This window comes from Chelonia mydas, chromosome 7 (assembly GCF_015237465.2).
Source record: "Chelonia mydas isolate rCheMyd1 chromosome 7, rCheMyd1.pri.v2, whole genome shotgun sequence".
Lineage (NCBI taxonomy): Eukaryota > Metazoa > Chordata > Testudines > Cheloniidae > Chelonia > Chelonia mydas.
The window spans coordinates 36,883,520-36,903,065 of record NC_057853.1 but is presented as its reverse complement, the minus strand read 5'-3'; the positions used below and the strand labels follow the sequence as shown (position 1 = coordinate 36,903,065).

Here is a 19,546-nt window from a genome sequence, read left to right as displayed (position 1 = left end):
TTCCACCAGCATGAAGTGATACAATTCCATTTAGAATGAACACACCTGCCTGTAGTCAGTTTTTGCAGAACTAGTAATTGATGCAGAAGCCATTAAGGTGTAGTATGTCAATTAAATTGAGACCCAAATTCATAGTGTAGCTATGCAGCAAGACTTATGAGTAAGGCTACGTGTTAGTCACAGGTATTTTTAGTAAAAGTCATGGACAGGTCACAGGCAGTAAACAAAAATTTACGGCCCGTGACCTGTCCATGACTTGTACTATATACCCCTGACTAAATCTTGGGTGCTCTGGGGCAGGGGGTGGCCCAAGGGTGCCGCAGGTGCTCTGGGTGCAGGGGTCGGCAATGGCGCATAGCCTGGGACCCCCTCAGCTGCTAGGAGGCGAGGGATTGGTGGGGCTGGCAGGTTCTCTACCTGGCTCTGCGTGGCTCCCCGGAAGCAGCGACATGTCCCTCAGCTCCTAGGCAGAGGCACGGCCAGTGGGGCTCTGCGCACTGTCCCCACCCTGAACGCTGGCTGTGCAGCTCCCATTGGCCAGGAACCATGGCCAATAGGAGCTGTTGGGGCAGCTGTAGTGCACAGAGCTGTCTGGCCACACCTCAGCCTAGGACGGAGCCAAGGGACATGTTGCCGCTTCCAGGGAGCCCCACGAGGTAAATGCCACCCAGAGCCCTCACCCGGGCCCCAACCCCTTGCCTCACCCCTGGTGGCCTGAGACTGCCCCAGCAGCAGCTGGTGCGGCTGGCCCATGGGCTGCCTGAGCTGCTCAAGCAGCCCCTGGTCAACCACACCAGCCGCTGCAGAAGTCACGGAGGTCCCAAAAAGTCATGGAATCTGTGACTTCCATGACAGACTCTCAGTCTTACTTATGAGCAGTGATGTGATAATTTTGGAACTGTGAAATACTGTGCACTCTGCAATTGAGAGGCACCTTCTTTGAATGTCTTCTGAAGGATGATACTCATTCTATCTATCAAAGGACAAACTCCTGCATCAGTGGGGCACAAAAGTAGTTGATCACTGTAAACTACAATTACCTGGCTTTGAGTAATAGTCTGAGGCTTTCATTTTGGCTATTTCAGACTGAAGGATTGAAGTGGCATTATTCAAAACCACTTGTTAATTTGAAAGCTGTTCATCAGGCCCACTTGGAAGAACAACATCCATAAAACAGTTGGATGATTTAAGTTTCTGCTTCAGATTACTAGCAACTTGAGTAGTGTCAGCTAATATTATTTCATAGCCTAGAACAATGGTTGACTTGCTTTGTCCATGCTTTGCATGGAATGAAATTGCAGAATCAGTGTTTTTTCTAATCTGGCATGTAATTTGCTACTGGAATAGCTTGCAGTTTCTACGTCTGAGGGAAGTAGAGCTTTATAGCTAGGACAGGAGAAGAGCCTTCTTGTTGTACATAGACAATGATCTTATCTCTTCAATCAGCTGATGAAATATCATAAGGGCACTGTATTGTTGAAGAGAAACTAGATGGCTTTGCTTTAAGATTCATTTTACTCACATAGGAAGAAAGGCAGGTAGAGTGATAAACTGCATTTTAGCAATCAAATCTTCCAGAGATATTCTCTGCAACATGTCATCATTTCCTCTTTGAAGTGCTGCCTCCCTTAGATTGGTTGCTTTCTCAAATATTTCTATTTTATGATGTTGCTTGTATTTTTTGTGTGGTTTTCTCAAGTGAACAATACAACAGGACTAATCACTGGAGGATGTGTTTACTCTGGTAGCTATAGAAGCAGATTGAACACGATTGATGTTCTCTGGTCGGATTCAGAGTTTTCTTTTCTGGATTCAGTACAACTCTGACATGTGCCAAATTCCACTTACTTATGTATTTCTGAAAGCAATGCCTGTGATAGAGTATTGGTGGCCTATCATCTAAACTACAAGACTCATATAGTAGTCTCCAGTACAGTTCATCTCTCCTAGATTCTGCTGCCAGCATCATAGAATACTGTCCAAGACTGGTGGCTTTTGACAGTTTTTTGCATTCTTTTGATTTTTCTTGACAAATAACACATTTTTTCAAAGTTTGTGAAGAGTCTTTTTCTCTTTGATGGATGCTTTAAAGGGCTTGTATTCTTCATGTCTTCATACACTATAACTTTCTTGTAGAGGTAAAATGCCCAAAGTATATTGCTGGCATTACCACCACCACCATATTTCATCTTGTACAAGTATACAGACTTATGTTAAAGTAGATACATATGTTAGTATCAAAATTGCCATTTTTGATTACTGAACATTTTGATTGAATCTCAGTAGGAAGCTGCATATTGTTATCTAACACTAATACTTAGGTGTCCCTGAATTAAAAAGCTAGTTTCTAGAATATTTCAAAGGTTAGTACTGCATGCACAGGCAGTTACATATTAAAACAGCCTACCAGGCAGACTAGCAGCTACATTGTAAGTACAAAAGCTAACAAATGGAAAAGCATTATATTAGGAACTCATATATATTTATATCTACCCACTATGCAGTATAAACTATGAGCGCACAATCTACTCCTACTGTGCACAACCTTCATTGTGAGACTAATCTGGTCAGCAAATTTCAACTGAAAATATAGAAAACTATTGTAATAATTTGTAAGCTACTTTGACAATTAAGAACATGCAATATGAAAACATTTCATATTAGTATACTGCAAATGTTGATATTCACCATTTTTGCCACATGCTAAACAGTTTCATAATTTCTAAAAAAAAAAAAATACTTGTCCATGCAAAATCAGTAAAAATCTTGTAATGGATTTTTGTTTGGTAGCTTTGACCAATAACATTAAGGTGTTAATTTTAACTTAAACAGTAAAAACTATAGTCAGTCATATTGCAGTGTTCCTGGAACAGTACAAAAATGATGCTATCATTTTTTATACCATCGTTTCATCTCACGTATGGACTTATGGAACCCCTTGACATCTCCAGATCATACCTCATCTAAACAAACAACATAAGATTTCAAATTATATATGATGTGGGTGTGTGTAGGGTGGTACACTAAACTCCTGAGATATAGCCCTTTTTGGAGAATTGTTGTATGCCTATAGTAGATCTCATCCTCTCTCTCCTTGTTTTTAGTCATAGATTGGAGAGAAAAACAAACTTTCCTACTTTTTCAACTCCCAGTTGGTTTTCAACTTTGAATGATATAGTCTAATGGTGGACAACCTGCGGCCTGCATGCGGCCAATCAGGGTACTCTGAGTGCGGGTCGCGAGACATTTTGCTGACGTTGACCGTCCGCAGGCATGGCCCCCCGCAGCTCCCATTGGCCAGGACCGTGCCTGCGGACGGTCAACATAAACAAAATGTCTTGTGGCCCGCAATCAGATTATCCTGATGGGCCGCATGCGGCGTGCAGGTTGCCCACCACTGATCTAGTCAGTGCAAGGAACTAGTTGAATAAATTGGAATGAAGAAAACATTTTCTCTCCATCTGCAGAAGAGGCAACCGCTGTTACAAGCTCATATTGCACTTTAGCAAACTGGTCCCAGGTACTTAGCGAGTGACTTCCACCAGTTCTGTGCTTTGACTTTCTTTAAAGCTTTGGCAAAAAACATGTAATGCCTACTGTGTTGTGTTTTTTTTTAAATTTAATTTTAATTATTTTAATAGATTATAGCACGTTTAGCCTTAACAAAGGTAGTTTATCTTTAAAAGAAAAATTTATTTAAATGAAAAACACACATGCTGCTGTGGTCACCAGCAACAAGGGAGTGATGAGCAGAACAATGACCCCAGAACCATAGTGTACAGCTCACACTGCAGAGCCTTGGAGCACTCATAGATGAAAAATCAAGGCCCAGATTGCCTCTTTCTGACACTAAAACTGATGGAAGGAGGTTCTGGGAGAGGAACTTCATTCAGTTTGACTTCATTGAAAACTCATTCTTTAAAAAGTAATAAACACTGGCATCTTTCCCTCTAAGGGAGAAAACTGGTATACGTGTATAACTCATTGTTTTACATATATAGAATCTTTCAACATCACCTTTAATTCTAGTGTCTGAATAAAATGTCATATAATTTATATAAGATTTTAAATCAGAACTCCCCTATGTAATCAATAATACAATATGGTCCAAGGAATCTTAAAAAAATAAAACAGCCATGTTCTTGTATATATACATACACAGTATGTTCAGTTTGATACACATTAGAAAAATTACCATGAAAGAGACAAATCCTGAGGATTTTACTCAGTTTCCACTCAGGCAAAACTCTCATTGAATTAACTGGGAGTTTCCCTGATCCTGCAAGACCTTAATCTGGTAGGTTTTACACACCTGAGTAGTTCCATTGGCTTTGGTGGAACTCTTTACTTGTAGGATCAGGTCACTAGAAGCAGTAAATACATGTTAACATAAGCAAATGCTATAAGCAAACATTTGGAAACACTTCATTTAGCAATGGTAACAAAACAAAATATCCATACCTAAGAAATGTTCCTGTAGTAGGTTTAAGTAAAAATGAACATTTCTGCCTATGCCCGTTGACAAATGGGCTGGGAATGCTGACAGGTGCATCTTCCAGTCTCCTGTAGTTTAGACTCTGCCCACAAACAGGGCACAGCTTGGGCACGTAGGAACAAAATATGTCCTTCTTACAATGGCTGAACTTGATTAAGCCTTTCTCTGAGTCCAAGGACTGCATTGTTTCAGCCAACTACTTGTGCAAATAGAGGGAAGCTTTCTGAAACTACCTTATTTTGCTGCCTATCACAATCTCACCCGAAGCAGGTGGATCACTGGATTAGGAATGGATGTTATTCAGTGATGTCATTCAGAATGACAGCCCACTTAACCACTCACTGTTAGGATAACTAGTAACTGGAGACATAATGTTTGGACATCCTCTTAAAGAGCTAGTGTTCATTTTAATATTATACTACATTAAGAATTGAGTTAAGAGGTTTTTCAGTGAGATAATATACATAGTTTTGCTTTGGTTCAGTTTTTGATCTTCCCCTCTAGCTCTGTGTATCTGTAGGTTTTACAATTAGCAGTTTCGAATACAAAGTACATATACAATACAATGCTCTTCAACGGCGAAGAAAATACAGGCTAAACAAGCTTTTGTGTTGCTCACAGATATTAAAGCTGAATTGTGTTTACATCATCTCTCTGTAGATTCTAAAAAAAAATGTTTTTCTTAGTTCTGAGAATGGTATTGTTAGCTCTATCTGTGCTGCTTTTCTAGTAATAAACCAAACCTGTTATCTCTACTTTAGCTCTGAATTCTGTGTATGTATATGTAGTAGTCTTCACTGTCATATGGTTTGTAAGTTACAGGGTCAAACTGAATGCTGGTGTGACTCCACTCTCAAGTTAGTAGTTAACCCTTGCTCTGGGTTTCTCAGTGCAGTCATTGTTTTCTTCCTTTTGACTTCCAGGTTGTAAGCTCTTCTAGGCAGGTACTGTATTCATTCTATGCCTTGTGAACAGCTAATTTCTGTTGTTGTTTATGAATAAATACCAGTAATAGCTGTTTCTTCATAATATGTAACAGAACTAATTCCAGTGACTGTTTTGTTTTCTACATAAGAACTTAATAAACATGAAGCTCTTTGATCACTTTGTTGCTCCTGTATGAGCTTGCTCTAACACCTTTTACCAGTATCCAAAGCCTGACACTGAGCTAAGCCATCTCTAGACAGAATTCTTTATTGTCTAAATTCCAGACCATTCACAACTGCTTTAGGGTTTATTTGTTTTTATTCCTTGCATTGGATATTTCTTCTCCACAGTAAAAATAGCAGGATCTGGCCTGAATTCTGTCCTGAGTGACACCCATACAGCTCCTTTAAATTACAGTCACTAAACAAAATAGGCAGAATGAAATGTGGGGCAGTGGTAGCAAGGGCAGAATTTACACAATTGTGTCCCTGAGGATAACTTGCAAAAGAAAATGATACTGAGTTTATGCCTTTTTTACTTTTTCCATAATGGAGTAAAAAGAGCTTGAAATGGGAGGGTTTTGTTCTGTTTTTTCTTTTTTTAACCTTGCTTGCTTTTTATATTAATAAATCAGGTTCTGTTTAGCCTGAAAGTCTCCAGCATGATCGAGAACTGGTGAAATGGCAACATCACAAAATTTTGATAAACCAAAGTTGAGCAACTTGGAAAGGATGGGATTTTTTTTGTCGGTAAGTTTTAAACTCCTGGTTTGTGCTATTGCCCCATGAATTCCAATGACCAGTGAACGGTTTGGATAAAAAGAAAAGGAGTACTTGTGGCACCTTAGAGACTAACCAATTTATTTGAGCATAAGCTTTCGTCAGCTACAGCTCACTTCATCAGATGCATAAAGTGGAAAGTACAGTGAGGAGATTTTATATATACACCCAGACCATGAAAAAATATACATTGTAAGGAGAGTGATCACTTAAGATGAGCTATTAGCAGCAGGAGAGTGGTGTGGGAGGAGAGAAAACCTTTTGAAGTGATAATCAAGGTGGGCCATTTCCAGGAGTTAACAAGAACGTCTGAGGAACAGTGGGGGGAGGAATAAACAAGGGGAAATAGTTTCACTTACTATAATGACTCAACCATTCCCAGTCTCTATTCAAGCCTAAGTTAATTGTATCCAATTTGCAAATTAATTCCAATTCAGCAGTCTCTCGTTGGAGTCTGTTTTCAAAGTTCTTTTGTTGAAGGATACTCACTTTGAGATCAGAAATCGAGTGACCAGAGAGATTGAAGTGTTCTCAAACTGGTTTATGAATGTTATAATTCTTGACATCTGATTTGTGTCCATTTATTCTTTTACGTAGAGACTATCCAGTTTGGTTTGGATAAAGAAAGCCTTTGTTAAAGACCCAGCTCCCTCCCCTAGGGTTGCCAATGTTTCAGGATTGTCATGGAGTCTCCTCCAATTAAAGATTAATCTTTAATTAAAGATTGACATGATGAAACTTCCAGGAATAAGTCTAACCAAAATTGGCAACCCCAGGGTGTGTTGCACTCAAGGAATGTCCTTGAGGTGTCCAGGAATTAATTCCTCAGCAACCTGGGAACCTCAGGCTGGATATTGCTGTTACCTCAAACAGGAAACCTTCCTCTCCCCCCGCCTCACTGTGCCTGCTACGGAGACCCGAGGGCACCACCTAATCCTGTCTAGGCACTGAACCGTGCCCCCTTTTCTAGGGCACAGGTGGAGCGCGCTGCACCCATCCATGCCGAGGGGGAGGGGGAGCGGGAGCGCTCTGCTCTCCTCTCCGCCTACCTGTCTATGGTACCCTAGATTCATGGGCTCGTGAGCGGCTTTCTAGTCCTGGCGTCTATGATCTGAGCCGAGGACGCCCCACGCCGTCTCTATGGCTAAGGAAGGAAACGCTCTGACTCCCTGTATCTCTATGGTTCACGGAAGCGACGCTCTGGCCCCTCCCTATGTCTCTATGGCTAAGTCCGCCGCGAATAGTTTCCCAATAGGCGCTAGTTCCCTGAGAAGGAGTCCGGGGGAGAGTCCTAGCGGCTCCGCCCCTCACCCGGGGCTCTGCGGAACCAACCAAGAGCGAGCGGCGCGGGGGGAGCGTGTCCGTTGCTTGCGGGAGCGGCCGGGGAGCGGAGACATGAGCACCAGGGAGGTGACCTGCAGGTGAGAGCGGGGGCGACGCAGCTTCTGGGGCCGGGTCCCGGCACGGCCCTCGACCCCTGCCCCGCTATCGCGCCAGGCCGCCTGGAGACACCGGGACTCGCTCGCTCGCTGCCCCGCCGCTCTGGGTGCGGGGCCCCGCTGGGCCTACGTGTCAGGAGTCCAGCGGGGCCGCAGCTAGAGCCGGCTCCGGGGCGACCCGCTCTGGTGTCGCAGCGTCTGGAAATGGCGCCTCCCAGCCCAAGGGTTGCCGTTGTTCCGACCGGCCGCGCGGCGCCAGGCCCTGCCCCCCGGAGCCCGGCCCGGAGCCCCGGGACAGCCGGTCCCTGGCGAGGCGAGGCGCGCTGCCCGGCGCGCGGGCCTGTACGGGGCTGCCTGGAAACGGCCGGCGAACGCGGCTGTGTACAGGGCGCCCGTCGGCCCGGGCCCCTCAGCCTCAGCGAGCCGGTTTGCTAGACGTCGCCGCGGGCCGGGCAAACGAGCGCGTTCCCAAGCGGGCGCGGGGCGGGCGTCCCCGCCGCTTCTCGGAGCGAGCTGGCCGGTTGCCGCTGGCGCGGAGCGGAGCCGAGCCGGGCTCACTTCAGCGCCCCAGCCCAGAGCGGCCGAAGGAGGGGACTGGAGCCCAGAGGGTCGGGTTGTTTGCAGTCCCGACCCGACTGAATCCGACGCTTGTAGTCGGGTCCTGTCAGGTTGCCGGGCTCTATAAGCCCAGGTACGTGATGCAAAATAACCCGTAACGTGTACGGGGCTGGGGTTTGTTTCTCCCTAATGTCAACGATTTGTCTTTTCCTCTGGAATTTGCAGAGTGGTGCTTTTCGTTGTTTTGGTTTCAGTTCCCAGCGTATTGTGCCTTTTGCATCTGGCCATCTTCTGAGCAACTTGCAGAAGAACAGAGTTCGTTAAAACAAACTGTTAGAGAGACCAGTGTTTGCATTGTGTCGTTATTGTCAATTTACTATAATACTGCTTGCTGGTTTAAAAACTTACATGGGGATGAAGAATTGAAAATAACACTACATAATAGTTTATCTTGTATTTCTGCTCTGCTTAATTGTTTTGTAGTGCTCATTGTTGCTACCTTTTTTTTAAAAAACGAATGCAAAAAGCAAATATTTGTTTTTAGTGACCAAGAATCTATGTATTTCAGCTGCACATATTTAAAAGCATTTAGTGATTCACCAACAGGACCTTTTAGGAAACTGTCAACCAGAAGTGCTGCATAATGTGATTAAAGTGGGTAATTATACTCATAACTCTAGCTGGAAATTTAAGAGAACTGCTTTTCCCCACGTGTAATCCTTTACCTGGGGTTTTTCTTGCAATGGAGAACAAAGGGCAGGAATGAGAGAGAAATGCTCTTCAAAACCTTTCTCTAGAAAATAAGTGTTTGTCCTAGTTTACAGTATGTAACAGATCTCTGTGGTTGTAACCATTTATCCCTTCAGGTATTATATGCAAGGGGTGTGTCGTGAAGGAAGCAGGTGTTTGTTTTCACATGACTTAACTACAAGCAAACCCTCTACTATCTGCAGATACTACCAGAAAGGACAGTGTGCCTATGGAGCTCGCTGCAGGTAAAAATTGCCACTCTTCTAGTATAGTGTGTGTTTCCCACAACTAGAAAAGGTGATTGCAGACAATATGTTTTTACACTCTAGGAAATAACGGAACCACAGCAACAAAGATACATTGGGTATGTTTATAAACAAGAGTAAGGTAATGAAAAGCTTATAAAACCAACATGAATGGCAAACATTGCACTCCTGATGAATAAATTGGGGACTCAGCAGTTTCCTGGTTTTGTATCTTTGTGCTCTGCATGAACCGTAATGATCGTATGGCTTTTTATCCTTAAGTTTTGTGGTGGGCTTTTTAAGACAGCAAGCTCCTTGTTGTCAGACCATGTCATCTCATGTTTGTAGTGTTGAATACTGTGGTGGCTTGGGCTTAAGTTGAGTCTCTGACTGCTACTGTAATACAAATAATAATGAATTCTAGAGTTATGCCTAACTGTTATTTATTCGGATGCTGTGGAAAAAAGGGGACTGAGTTAAGGTTGCTGTGGAACTTTTATGCTGAATTTCTTGATTTGTGTGATAGAAATTTTAATATTGTTAATACAAAGTTTACGCCTTAACCTCTGTGTAAAATAGGGATAATCTCCCCTCACTAGGCTGATTGCTTTGAGTTCCTTAAACAAGTGGTGCTATAGATATTAAAATATTGTCTTGTCAGATATCAGTACAATTCATGCACCATTAATCAGTAGGAACCTTTCCAGGTTGATCCATCCTGCATCTGACCACTTTGAAGTTAGCATTAATGTTAAAAATTTTAGCGTGTTTTCTTTATAAAGTATTTTAATTAATTTTTGTTCACTCATGTTGGTGTGGGTGTGCAGATACTGTGGTGGTCCCAAAGGGGAAGTGGGTAGGATTTAAGAGGTATGCCTCTTGTCCTGCTGTGTTTCCCACTTCGGACGCCCATATGTGATGTCCAGTTTGCTTGAGGGGAAGGTCGACCACCTTCATGGTGCTCATTCTGCAGCACCTTCATCCCAATAGCTTGCAAAGACCATCAGCTCCAAGCTTACTGCTTCAGGATGCACTAGCAGATAAACCCTCCAGTTCCATAGCCACTGGTTCTGTGAGTACTGAGAGGCCTGTGTCAGCTCTCAACTCTCAGAGAATAAAAAGTGTATCCTGCTGAAAATACTGTCCTTTGCTCCTGAAGTGAAAGCAAAACTTTCGATACTGAAGGATCCTAAGCCATCAAATCCTAGTTCTAGACACAATGAAACCGTGTGGGTGACTGTTACCAGAGTCTGTCCTAGTGGGAGCATGCTTTTGCATACGCAAAAGAGTATAGCCCTAAATATGGCTCCTGTTAGCAGAGCCCAGCACCGTTCTATGTACCTTTTGGGAGACATCTGTGAGCAATGCAAAAACATTCTTGGAACCTAGACCTAAGGTTTGGTTTACAGCAGGAAGAACCTTCCTTCAAGAGGAACGATTCCTGAAAATTCAATTTCCTCTGCTCGGACTTTAAGAGAACTCCAACCAGACAGTAATTCTGTTTCTCACACTGATGGAACTCATGGCCTCAGCAATGTGTAACTCCTTGTGCTTCACTCACAAAAACTCTGCAGCATTGGCTAGCAAAGTACTATCTGTTTTATACAGCATGTTTTGAAATTGGCCTTCCCAAAGTAAGTGTTCCCTGCCCTCTTCTGGTGGATGCAGTGTGATCTAGCATCTTAAAAGGGGCAACATTCAGTCTCTCAGCACCATCAGCAACTATACCCTCCAACACTTCCAGCTTAATGGATGAAGTGGGTTCCCTATCCCAGCAGTTCAGCCATTGGAGTCACTTGGAGATGATGCTACATATCAGCATACTGGAATTGAGGGTGACTTGCTGGGCATCTTGACTAACTCACTGGCAAGGCAGTTCAAGTTGTTATGGACAACATGGCAGCAATGTACTATGTGAACAAGCAAGGAAGAGCTCATTCCCCATAGCTTTTCAAGGAAGCTATGGCAGTGAGAGACTGGTGCATTCATCATAACATGTACCCCATAGTCCTACATGCCTAGCAGATCAACTGAATTGGGACAGATGAGAACTGCTCAAATGGCCTCTAAAGACATCAGTGGCAGATGAGATCTTTGCTCTCAGGAGTTATCTGGAAATAGAGCTCTCTTTGACAAGGCATGGGAGTGTGAATGACCAGTCCATCTTCAAGAACTCTGGCTACAGGTGAGTAACCTTTTGTTTATGCACTGAACTGGCAAAGATAAGAGATCCTTCTAGATTTTAGTATGTGTACTACTAACTTTTTACATTTGTTTACCTTTTTAAATTGATTGTACTAGGTTAGGGTAAGGAGATCAGTCACACAAGTCAGAAAATTCAGAAGTTAAAATATCCATGGCATCCTTAATGTTGCTGCCTTGAACTAATATATGATAGTTTTTATCTAAAGGTCCTATCAACATAACCTGGTGTTTGGCAAATAATAATTGAAACTGCTCTTTAAATGTTATGTATTTGCCATCATACCGGGTAAACTCCCCCTCCATGGCCCATTCTAGAGGTGCAAAGAGGAGTGCCAAGTCAGCTCTCATGACTCCTGCCATCACCAGTCTCTGGGTAAGGATCCTTGTCTTACTCCCTTTTGACCAGGCACAGCTCCCTGCCATATGGTCTGATATCCCCAGCAAGCCTGTCTGCCTAAAGGCCAGTGCTTGTGTGTTGCTTTCTCTCTAAGGGCTATAACACGTGTGATTTACCAGTAATCCAAATTGTTCTTTCTAAGCAAGCAGGTTTAGTCTTAAGGTTAAAGTATTACAGAGAACACATAATAAAAACAGCAAACCGGTTTAAACACACATGAAACATAACAGGAATCATCTGTCAGTCTTAGGGGGCCCTTATAAGCCAAAGTCCTTCCAGTCCTTCAGCAGGATTGGGGCCACTTGGACAAAAGTTCGTGTCCTTTTGCTGGATCAGAAAGAAGACCCGGTGTAAGTTCAAATTCAGCCTTTTTATACCAAAAACACTCTTTGTCTGATCTCCTGAGGGGGCTAGTGCCTCTCTGGACTTGTCCACAACTTGAATGATTTACTTTAATCATCCACTGCTTTTAGTTTCTGACAGAACTATGGTAACCCTCACCCGAGTTTACTCTTGGGGGGGATTCTGTGTCACTGCACATGTGCATATTTCATGTGCTGCGCATATTTAATTTTTTTGTGTGGAAAATAGGTTCTGCTGAAAAGTTGCTGCAGTTCTGCCTTTTGCCCACCAGAGGGGTGCTGTGGCTCTAGAACAGATCAGCCACTCCAGGCCAGTCCCATCTACAATAGGGAAGAGGGAGAGCCTACCTTTTTCACAGGGCCAGTAGGGGTAGGTCAGGAGTTGGGGGATATGGGGAGACAGTGTGGGGCTGCTGGGGGGTCAGATGGGTGCATAAGGACTAGTGGGGGAGGACAGACTGGGGCAGGGGCTGAATGGGAGTGGAGGCACAGGGCTGGGGGGAGCGGGGAAGTGTAGGGCCACATGGGCCGGGAGGGGGTGGTGGGGTGCATGGCTATGGGGGAAGGGTGATGGCTGAGTGGGAGCACAGAGATACATGGGGACAGGGGGTGCAAGGACACATGGAGATGAGGGGAAGGGTCTGGCTGAGGGGGTGCAGGGATACATGGGGACAGGAGGGAGGGGTGTAGCACCACATGGGGACATGGGGGTGGCTGAGTGGGGGCACAGACACATGGGGACTGGGAGGGGGTGCAGGACCACATAGGGGTTGGGGGAGGGGATGTCTGAGTGGAGGTGCAGGGACACATGGAGATGGGGCAGATATGCCTGACTGAATGGAAGAGGCAAGGGCAGCCAGGGTCTGCATGGGGGACTTTCCCTCCCCACCCCGCAAAAAAACCTGTACCATACTTTTCCTACCCATACCCAAAAACCCTTCAAGTTCATATCCAGGCTCTTTCCTAGCAATTGCTTCTCTTTCCCTCAGCTCCTCCATTACCCCTGATTCCCCCAAGCCTTTGTACTGCTTCTGAGGGGGTGCGGGAAATAAGGTTCTGTACTGTATTTTAAATGAATTATTACTCAGAGTTCTGTATTAATATGACTAGTAAGGAATCTATTTGTCAAACATTTTCTGAATCTTTTTTGTTGTCTGTATTGTTACAGACGTACTTGGTGACAGGTATTTTGAAATAAATTATCAAAATAATTGAAACGGTTGTGATTATACTGTTGTTTTGAGACATAAAATATGCAGAATTTACAGAATTTTTAATTTTTTGGTGCAGAATTCCCCCGGGAGTAAGAGTTGCATACAATCCCTGGCCCACAGTGATACATAAACCGTTCATAACCTTAATATAATATGGTCCCTAAAGATACATGTGGTTGCAATATCTGTCATGTGTGCATTACTGTATTATTTGTATGGCACTATTGATGTTCATGGCATTTCATAGTATGCTCAAGAATGGACAGCATGTAAGCGAGTGACCGACTTGAAGAGAATTAAATACAATTGTTAGAAAAACCCTGAGGTGGAGAACTGCTACTTCCATTGTCCCCAATGAAGATATTTTAGAGTTAGATCAGTGCATTGTTACCAGATTTGCCCGTTGCTTTGGGGTACGCTCATTTATTAGGGTTACTCTTCCGTGGGGGGACGATACTCTATAATTCTATCAATGTACTGTTTGTCACTTGTGTTCTCATACGGAGCTCTACTTCTCCCTTCTGCAAGTTCCCTCCCGATTGGAGCTATCTTACAGGACCTAGGTTCCCCAGGACTGTGTTTTTCCAGCTCCAGAATCAGGTGAATACACACACACAAGTTAACAGAGCGCATCTGAGAGGGCCAGGTTAATCAGCACTCCCAAGCTGACCCCTTATATGCCCCTGGACTCATCGGGCTGGGTCGAGCAACACTTCCAAGCTGCCACCCTCATAAGCCCCAAGTTCAGCACGCCCCTATCCACACTTTCACATTACAATTGTTCTGGTAGTAACCCACAGGATTTTTGGGTGCTGCTGGGATCTTTAGCTTAGGTACAAGGAGCGTTGCCTCAGAGAGAGAGAGAGAGAGAGAGAGAAACAACCAGCTTAACCATGAAAGTTATTTATTGCCAGGTAATAATCCTACAAGAGGAGCCAAACAAACAAAATAGTTATAATATTAAATCTAATTTAAATTTGGTTACAAAAGTTATGTTTAGAAAACTATAACTGATCACACAAGTCAGGGTCAGAAGGCTATACCGAGAGAGAGCTGGCTTCTCACCACTCCGTGAAGCTTGAATTGATCAGGGTTCCCAGGTGGTGGTAGCTGAGGGTCTGGAGTGCTGGAGGCAGGCAGAGCCCCCAGCACAATCAGTCAGGAGAAGATGAAGTCCCAGTGGAACTGATGCAGATTTTGGATCCAGGCATCAGAGCATTTACTTGAGCATGGGTAGGAGTTTTTGTAGGGAAAGAACAATAGTTCAAGGGAGAACACTAGATTTGTTTGTGGGTAAACTGATGGCTCAACGGAATATACCAAAGTTGTTTTATTCAGGCTAGACAATAGGAGCAGATTATTCCTGGCTATGGGTTGTGTTCCTTCCAGAGAGCTCACAGTGCAATCAGGCAGCTTCAGTATTTTGGATACCAATAAAGGATTTATTACTAGAATTGGTCTGATAACTACTGAGCTGGGTGTGTGCAGGGGTGGGTTCATTAACAGCTGGAGCAGAGATTCCCCATCATGCAGTGCTTTCCTGCTTTTCTGGTCCCATAGTTCAGTGCAGTTCTTGCCTTGAAATCTCTGTTCTCCATTCTATATGCTAATGGAGATGCCTCCTTGTCCTATCTTAGATGCAAATGAGGCTAGGGGAGTTTCCTTAATCCTGTCATCCTTGTCTGAGGGGTTTAGGTGTGTCTTCCACTGCCTTTTCATTGCTTTTTGTAAGTCTTTCCTCTGGTTGGCTTTGGTTCAAGCAGAGGCTGGCAGGGGATTGGGGGGAAGGTCTTTAGTGAGTCAGACAGGCTGCGCCCTGATTCCCCAAGAACACAGAGCTGATAGGTAACACCACGTTCATATAGACTAAAATTCCCATTGATTTCAGTGGGAGCAGAGTTAGGCCAATCTTGAGTGCTTTTGAAAAATCCATCTCTCTCTCTCTCTGTGTATCTATACACCATATTTGTATGTGTGAATAAGAGCACAGCGTAACTGCTGCTGTCTGTTAGCAAAGCAGGAGAGATCACAAACTGACAGGGCACATAATATTTTGATGTTACCACATCTGAATAAATGTCAGCAAACCTTTTTGTAATGGAATAGTAGTATTAAATTGAACACACTCTTTAAGAATATTGTTCTTTCAGCATTGTTTTGCAACTTTGGAGAAATCATTTAAATCTGCACTTTCAAAAGTGTCCGACATGGGGTTCTTCATTCTTTCCAGGCCCAATATGAAAGACGTATGACTTGATTTTCAAAACTGCTGAGTAGCTAAAATCCAGCAGGTTGTCCAAAATGAGTGGACACTTGAAAATGTAAGCCTTAACCTCTGTGTAAAATGGGGATCCCATTTCGCAAGACTGTTGTAAGGCTTAATGTTTGTAAAGTGCTTTGAGATCCTTGAAATGTGCTGTAGAAATCCTAAGTATTATTATCATCATCCATGTTGTCTCTGAACAGATCATGATCCATAAGCTAATATATTGAATAAACAGGCTCATTAGTGGAATCAAGAGTTTGCCACATTAACTGTTAGCTTCCTGGAATAACAATGATTGTGCATTGAACTAGATCTTAGTTTTTGTGGCACTTTATTACATTGTTTTCTGTTTTTAGATATGATCACACCAGACCATCTGGGTCTGGTGGTGCAGTGGGTACTGTGCCACCCAGCCTTTCTTCACCATCGTTCAACAGCCCTAACCCTCTGCCAGAGCATAACATGCCTGTAATCAAGAGCAAAACACATGAGCCTGGAAAACGCAAAAAGAGAACATTAGTGCTTAGGGATAGAGGTGAGTAGGAGCAGTTAATGTCAGTTCTCTTCACTTTTCCTGGCTTGCTGATTTTTAGCAGTAGTTCTGTTGCTTTCCATTATTTGCTTTTCATCACTTCCATTTCAGTGATGGCTATAAAGGGTGTGTTTGCATTTGTAACATGGATAGGGCATAATCCTACAAACATTTATGCATGTTAGTAACTTTACTCATGTAAATAGTCAACTTTTGCCCCACACATCCCACTGATGGCCTTCCTATGCCCCTCAGGCACCAGCATTAAGGGAGCCCTTCCATTGCTGATGCCCCAGCACAGGGGGACTGAGCTCCCACTTGCCCCAGACCTCCTTTTACTACACACATACCCAGCCTGGTCTCACCAACTGCCCCCCCCACAAACCTCTCCCTCTGCGCATCCCCATTCACAATCCTCTGTGAGATTGCAGTGCTGAATCCTCCCTGTTGCAGCCCTGCAGAGCCCCAGATCTCCTCTGCTGGCCAGTCTTCCTACCCAGGGTCTCTGTGTTAAGGCCAGCTGGATAGCAGTGTCAGAGAACAGAAATAGTAAATAGACCATAATCTCTGCTTTTCCTTTCACCATAAGCTGTTTTATTTCTGTATGAGGGGCATAGCTTTGTGTTTAAATTGAAGAAGTGGACGGTGTCGGAGACTATGTGAGAATGAATGTGTGTAGGAAGTTTGGGGTTTCTGATTGCTGATCTCGTATCTAGAGGAGCCTGACAATTGTTATCTAGGGGAACCTGAAATTTCACAAAAGGCTTATTGGCAGGGGAAACAGGTGAAGGTATCAGAGTTAAAACCCCTCATATCCCCCTGCCAACCTCCCCCCCCATCCCAAAAAATAGAAAATTCAGTTGGTCAATGAAGGGACCATGTGTTAATTGTGGTGAGTGAATTCAATCACTTAAAATGTGAAATAGGACTTTAAACGTGTTCTAAGTGAAAATCTGTGCAGTTTTAGCTTAGCTTCTATAATACTTAAGATGAAAATGCATGATATGCTGTACTTGGTATCTTCAAGCTTTACAGTGGGTAGTTTAAGGCTGTAAAGCTGGATAATTTGGAGATTGAAGCTGCTAAATACATATGCTCAGCAGGTGAAAGGGTTTAATTATTGACAAGGAAACTATAATTCAGCAGGTAACTGCTGTTTTTATGCTCCTGTGGTCTTTCATGCTACATACTATGCTTTTTCTTTAAGATTTATGTGGTTTGAGTGAAGAACAGGTGAGACTCAATACCGTGAGCGATCCAGTGTGTTGCAGTGACAAAAATGAAAATCTGGAAGTGAAGCCCCATTCGTATTTAGAAGCTATTTGCAGTGGGCTCGAAGAAGATTCAGTGGCTGGAAGTTCCTATACTGATGGACAGCAGCTATGTCCCTATGCAGCAGCTGGGGAATGCCAGTTTGGTGACCGGTGTCTTTATCTCCATGGAGATGTGTGTGAAATCTGTGAATTGCAAGTACTTCATCCCTTTGACCCAGAGCAGAGGAAGGCTCATGAGAAGGTAAAGATTAACATAATTTAAACTTGGGTCTAAAACATGATATAAATATGCTTGTTCTAAAGCCCACAGACACTTGTGTGTTACAGGCTAACTTTAGTGCTTTATAGAGCATTTGTGTATATACTTATTTAATTTAGATTTAAAATAATTAAGAGACCTATTGAACGCTCTAGGCTCCCAAACTTGTCGTCGATACAAGAAAATACCAGCTGCATTAAAATAAACATCCAACAGGAATTCAGCCAGCCATCTGTAGAAACTCCTTTTCACCTTTTTCATCATTGTGGGAAGAATCCCCTTGACTCTCTCTAAAAACCCTCTCAAACAGATGGCTTTTGCAGCATGCCTAAAAGGTCACCAGGTTCTCTAAACTCTACTTGTACTCCTTCTTCTAGACCACACTGACCTGAGACAACCAATTCATTTCACATAGTCCACCACAGTGCAATCAGATGATAACATCTAGTCACTGCTGATATTAGCTGTAATTTGAGGTCAGGAAAGTTGCTGCATCCCACTGCTACTCTCCTGAGCCATCCAGTCCCAATTTGGATAGGATTTTGGGCTCAGTTCACTTCAGTTATACTGAGCTCTCTGTACCTCTTGTCATCCAAATCTATTAATCAGAGGCAAGTCAGCTGCTCATAGTACAATTGGTTCTCTTGCATATGCAGTAGCTTTGTTAGTAAAAGCTGTTTAAAACACTTGTATTATAGGTAGAGCTGGTAGCACTGCATATAGCTAAGAATGCCCAACACTTTTCATTATAAGCCCCTGTTTTCAGCAGCTTATAACTTTGCCAAACTGTAACTGGTTGGCTGAAATTTTCCATATTGGGTATCTTCCCTCAAGCTTAGTTTTTTTGGAAAATTTCAGCAAAAATGATTCAGCTGTTTCAGAGAATGAAATTAGGGGAAAATTTATTAAAAATTCTTACAACTGTTTTGCTGAGACTCTCTAGGGCCTCTGCTTTGGAGCAAGGGCTTCGAATTTGGCAGGGAGCTTGCCTTTCTTAAGGATGTGGTTTTGTTGTTTCTGTGGAGGGGAGTGTAAATTCGTTCGTTATAAGCCTTTGGGAAAAAAAAAAATCTCATGTTGCACACATTCAATAAGGAATTGTTAGTTTGGCAGCTGAACTCTTCCAAGATTCCTTCTGTAGTGAGTGTGCTCCAGTCCAGGGCTGGTGTGTGTGTGGAGAGGGGCGAGCAGTCCTTTGCCCAGCAATTAGTGTGTGGTTCTGTGGCATGGGGCACTGGAAATGAGAGCCAAAGGCAAACACCTATCTCCTCAGTGTTCCCTCTGCTGGCATTGAGGCAGCATAGTGCAGGAACAGCATGATTAGAATGCACAGTTGACATGAGCTGGATCTGGGCCAGGCAGATGGAGGGAGTAGATTAGTACTGGCAGCTGGTAGGAGACAAGGATAGGCTGAGTAAGGGGGCTGGGACTGGAATGAGGAGCCAGAGTGGGGAGACTGGAAAAACGCCTGTGGGTGGACAGGAGAGTTCAGGTTTCAGGGGGAGGGAGGGGCAGAAGGATTTGTAACCACCAGAATACAGTTCCCTTCAGCATCTGGAATGGAACCTGAGATTCCTGAGTCTCAGTATTCCTCTGTTGTCAACAAATACCTATGAAACCCACTGGCAAAGCATCCCTCATCCCCCTTTAGTGCTGGCCCACACAAAGGATGACAGCCCTACTGCTTCTATCATTTATTCTGTTGTTCAAATGGCTGAGGTCTGTGCAGTGGTTCCAGCCTGGCTGATGACCTATGGGGGTGTCAATATGATGCCACATGTTGGAATTTCTACATTTTGTTTGATTTAAAAAAAAAATCATCTAGGAAATTGCATCTAAAAAAT

The 19,546-nt window shown here is 43.6% G+C and overlaps 2 protein-coding genes across 8 annotated transcripts in view; one reads left to right on the top strand and one right to left on the bottom strand.

Annotated features, from left to right (window-relative positions):
* MKRN2OS (MKRN2 opposite strand) overlaps positions 1-6,351 on the bottom strand; it is a 32,605-nt gene extending 26,254 nt beyond the window's left edge. For 2 of the 4 annotated variants that reach the window (XM_043551715.1, XM_007056489.4), the window contains exon 1: positions 4,462-6,351. In XM_043551715.1, the coding sequence (XP_043407650.1) occupies positions 4,462-4,679 (218 nt within the window). In that variant the 5' untranslated portion in view covers positions 4,680-6,351. Of the gene's footprint in view, positions 1-4,312 lie in introns of all 4 variants that reach the window. The other 2 variants (XM_043551716.1, XM_037903412.2) reach the window with 2 other exon arrangements.
* A 737-nt stretch (positions 6,352-7,088) lies between these two features.
* The window catches only part of MKRN2 (makorin ring finger protein 2), a 35,763-nt gene continuing 23,305 nt past the window's right edge, over positions 7,089-19,546 (top strand). The window contains exons 1-6 of one of the 4 annotated variants that reach the window (XM_037903408.2): positions 7,439-7,622; positions 9,065-9,193; positions 12,040-12,145; positions 13,900-13,971; positions 15,994-16,172; positions 17,377-17,684. In XM_037903408.2, coding sequence (XP_037759336.1) covers positions 9,178-9,193; positions 12,040-12,145; positions 13,900-13,971; positions 15,994-16,172; positions 17,377-17,684 — 681 coding nt within the window. In that variant the 5' untranslated portion in view covers positions 7,439-7,622; positions 9,065-9,177. Of the gene's footprint in view, positions 7,623-8,029; positions 8,332-9,064; positions 9,194-12,039; positions 12,146-13,899; positions 13,972-15,993; positions 16,173-17,376; positions 17,685-19,546 lie in introns of those variants that run through there. The other 3 variants (XM_037903409.2, XM_037903406.2, XM_007056490.4) reach the window with 3 other exon arrangements.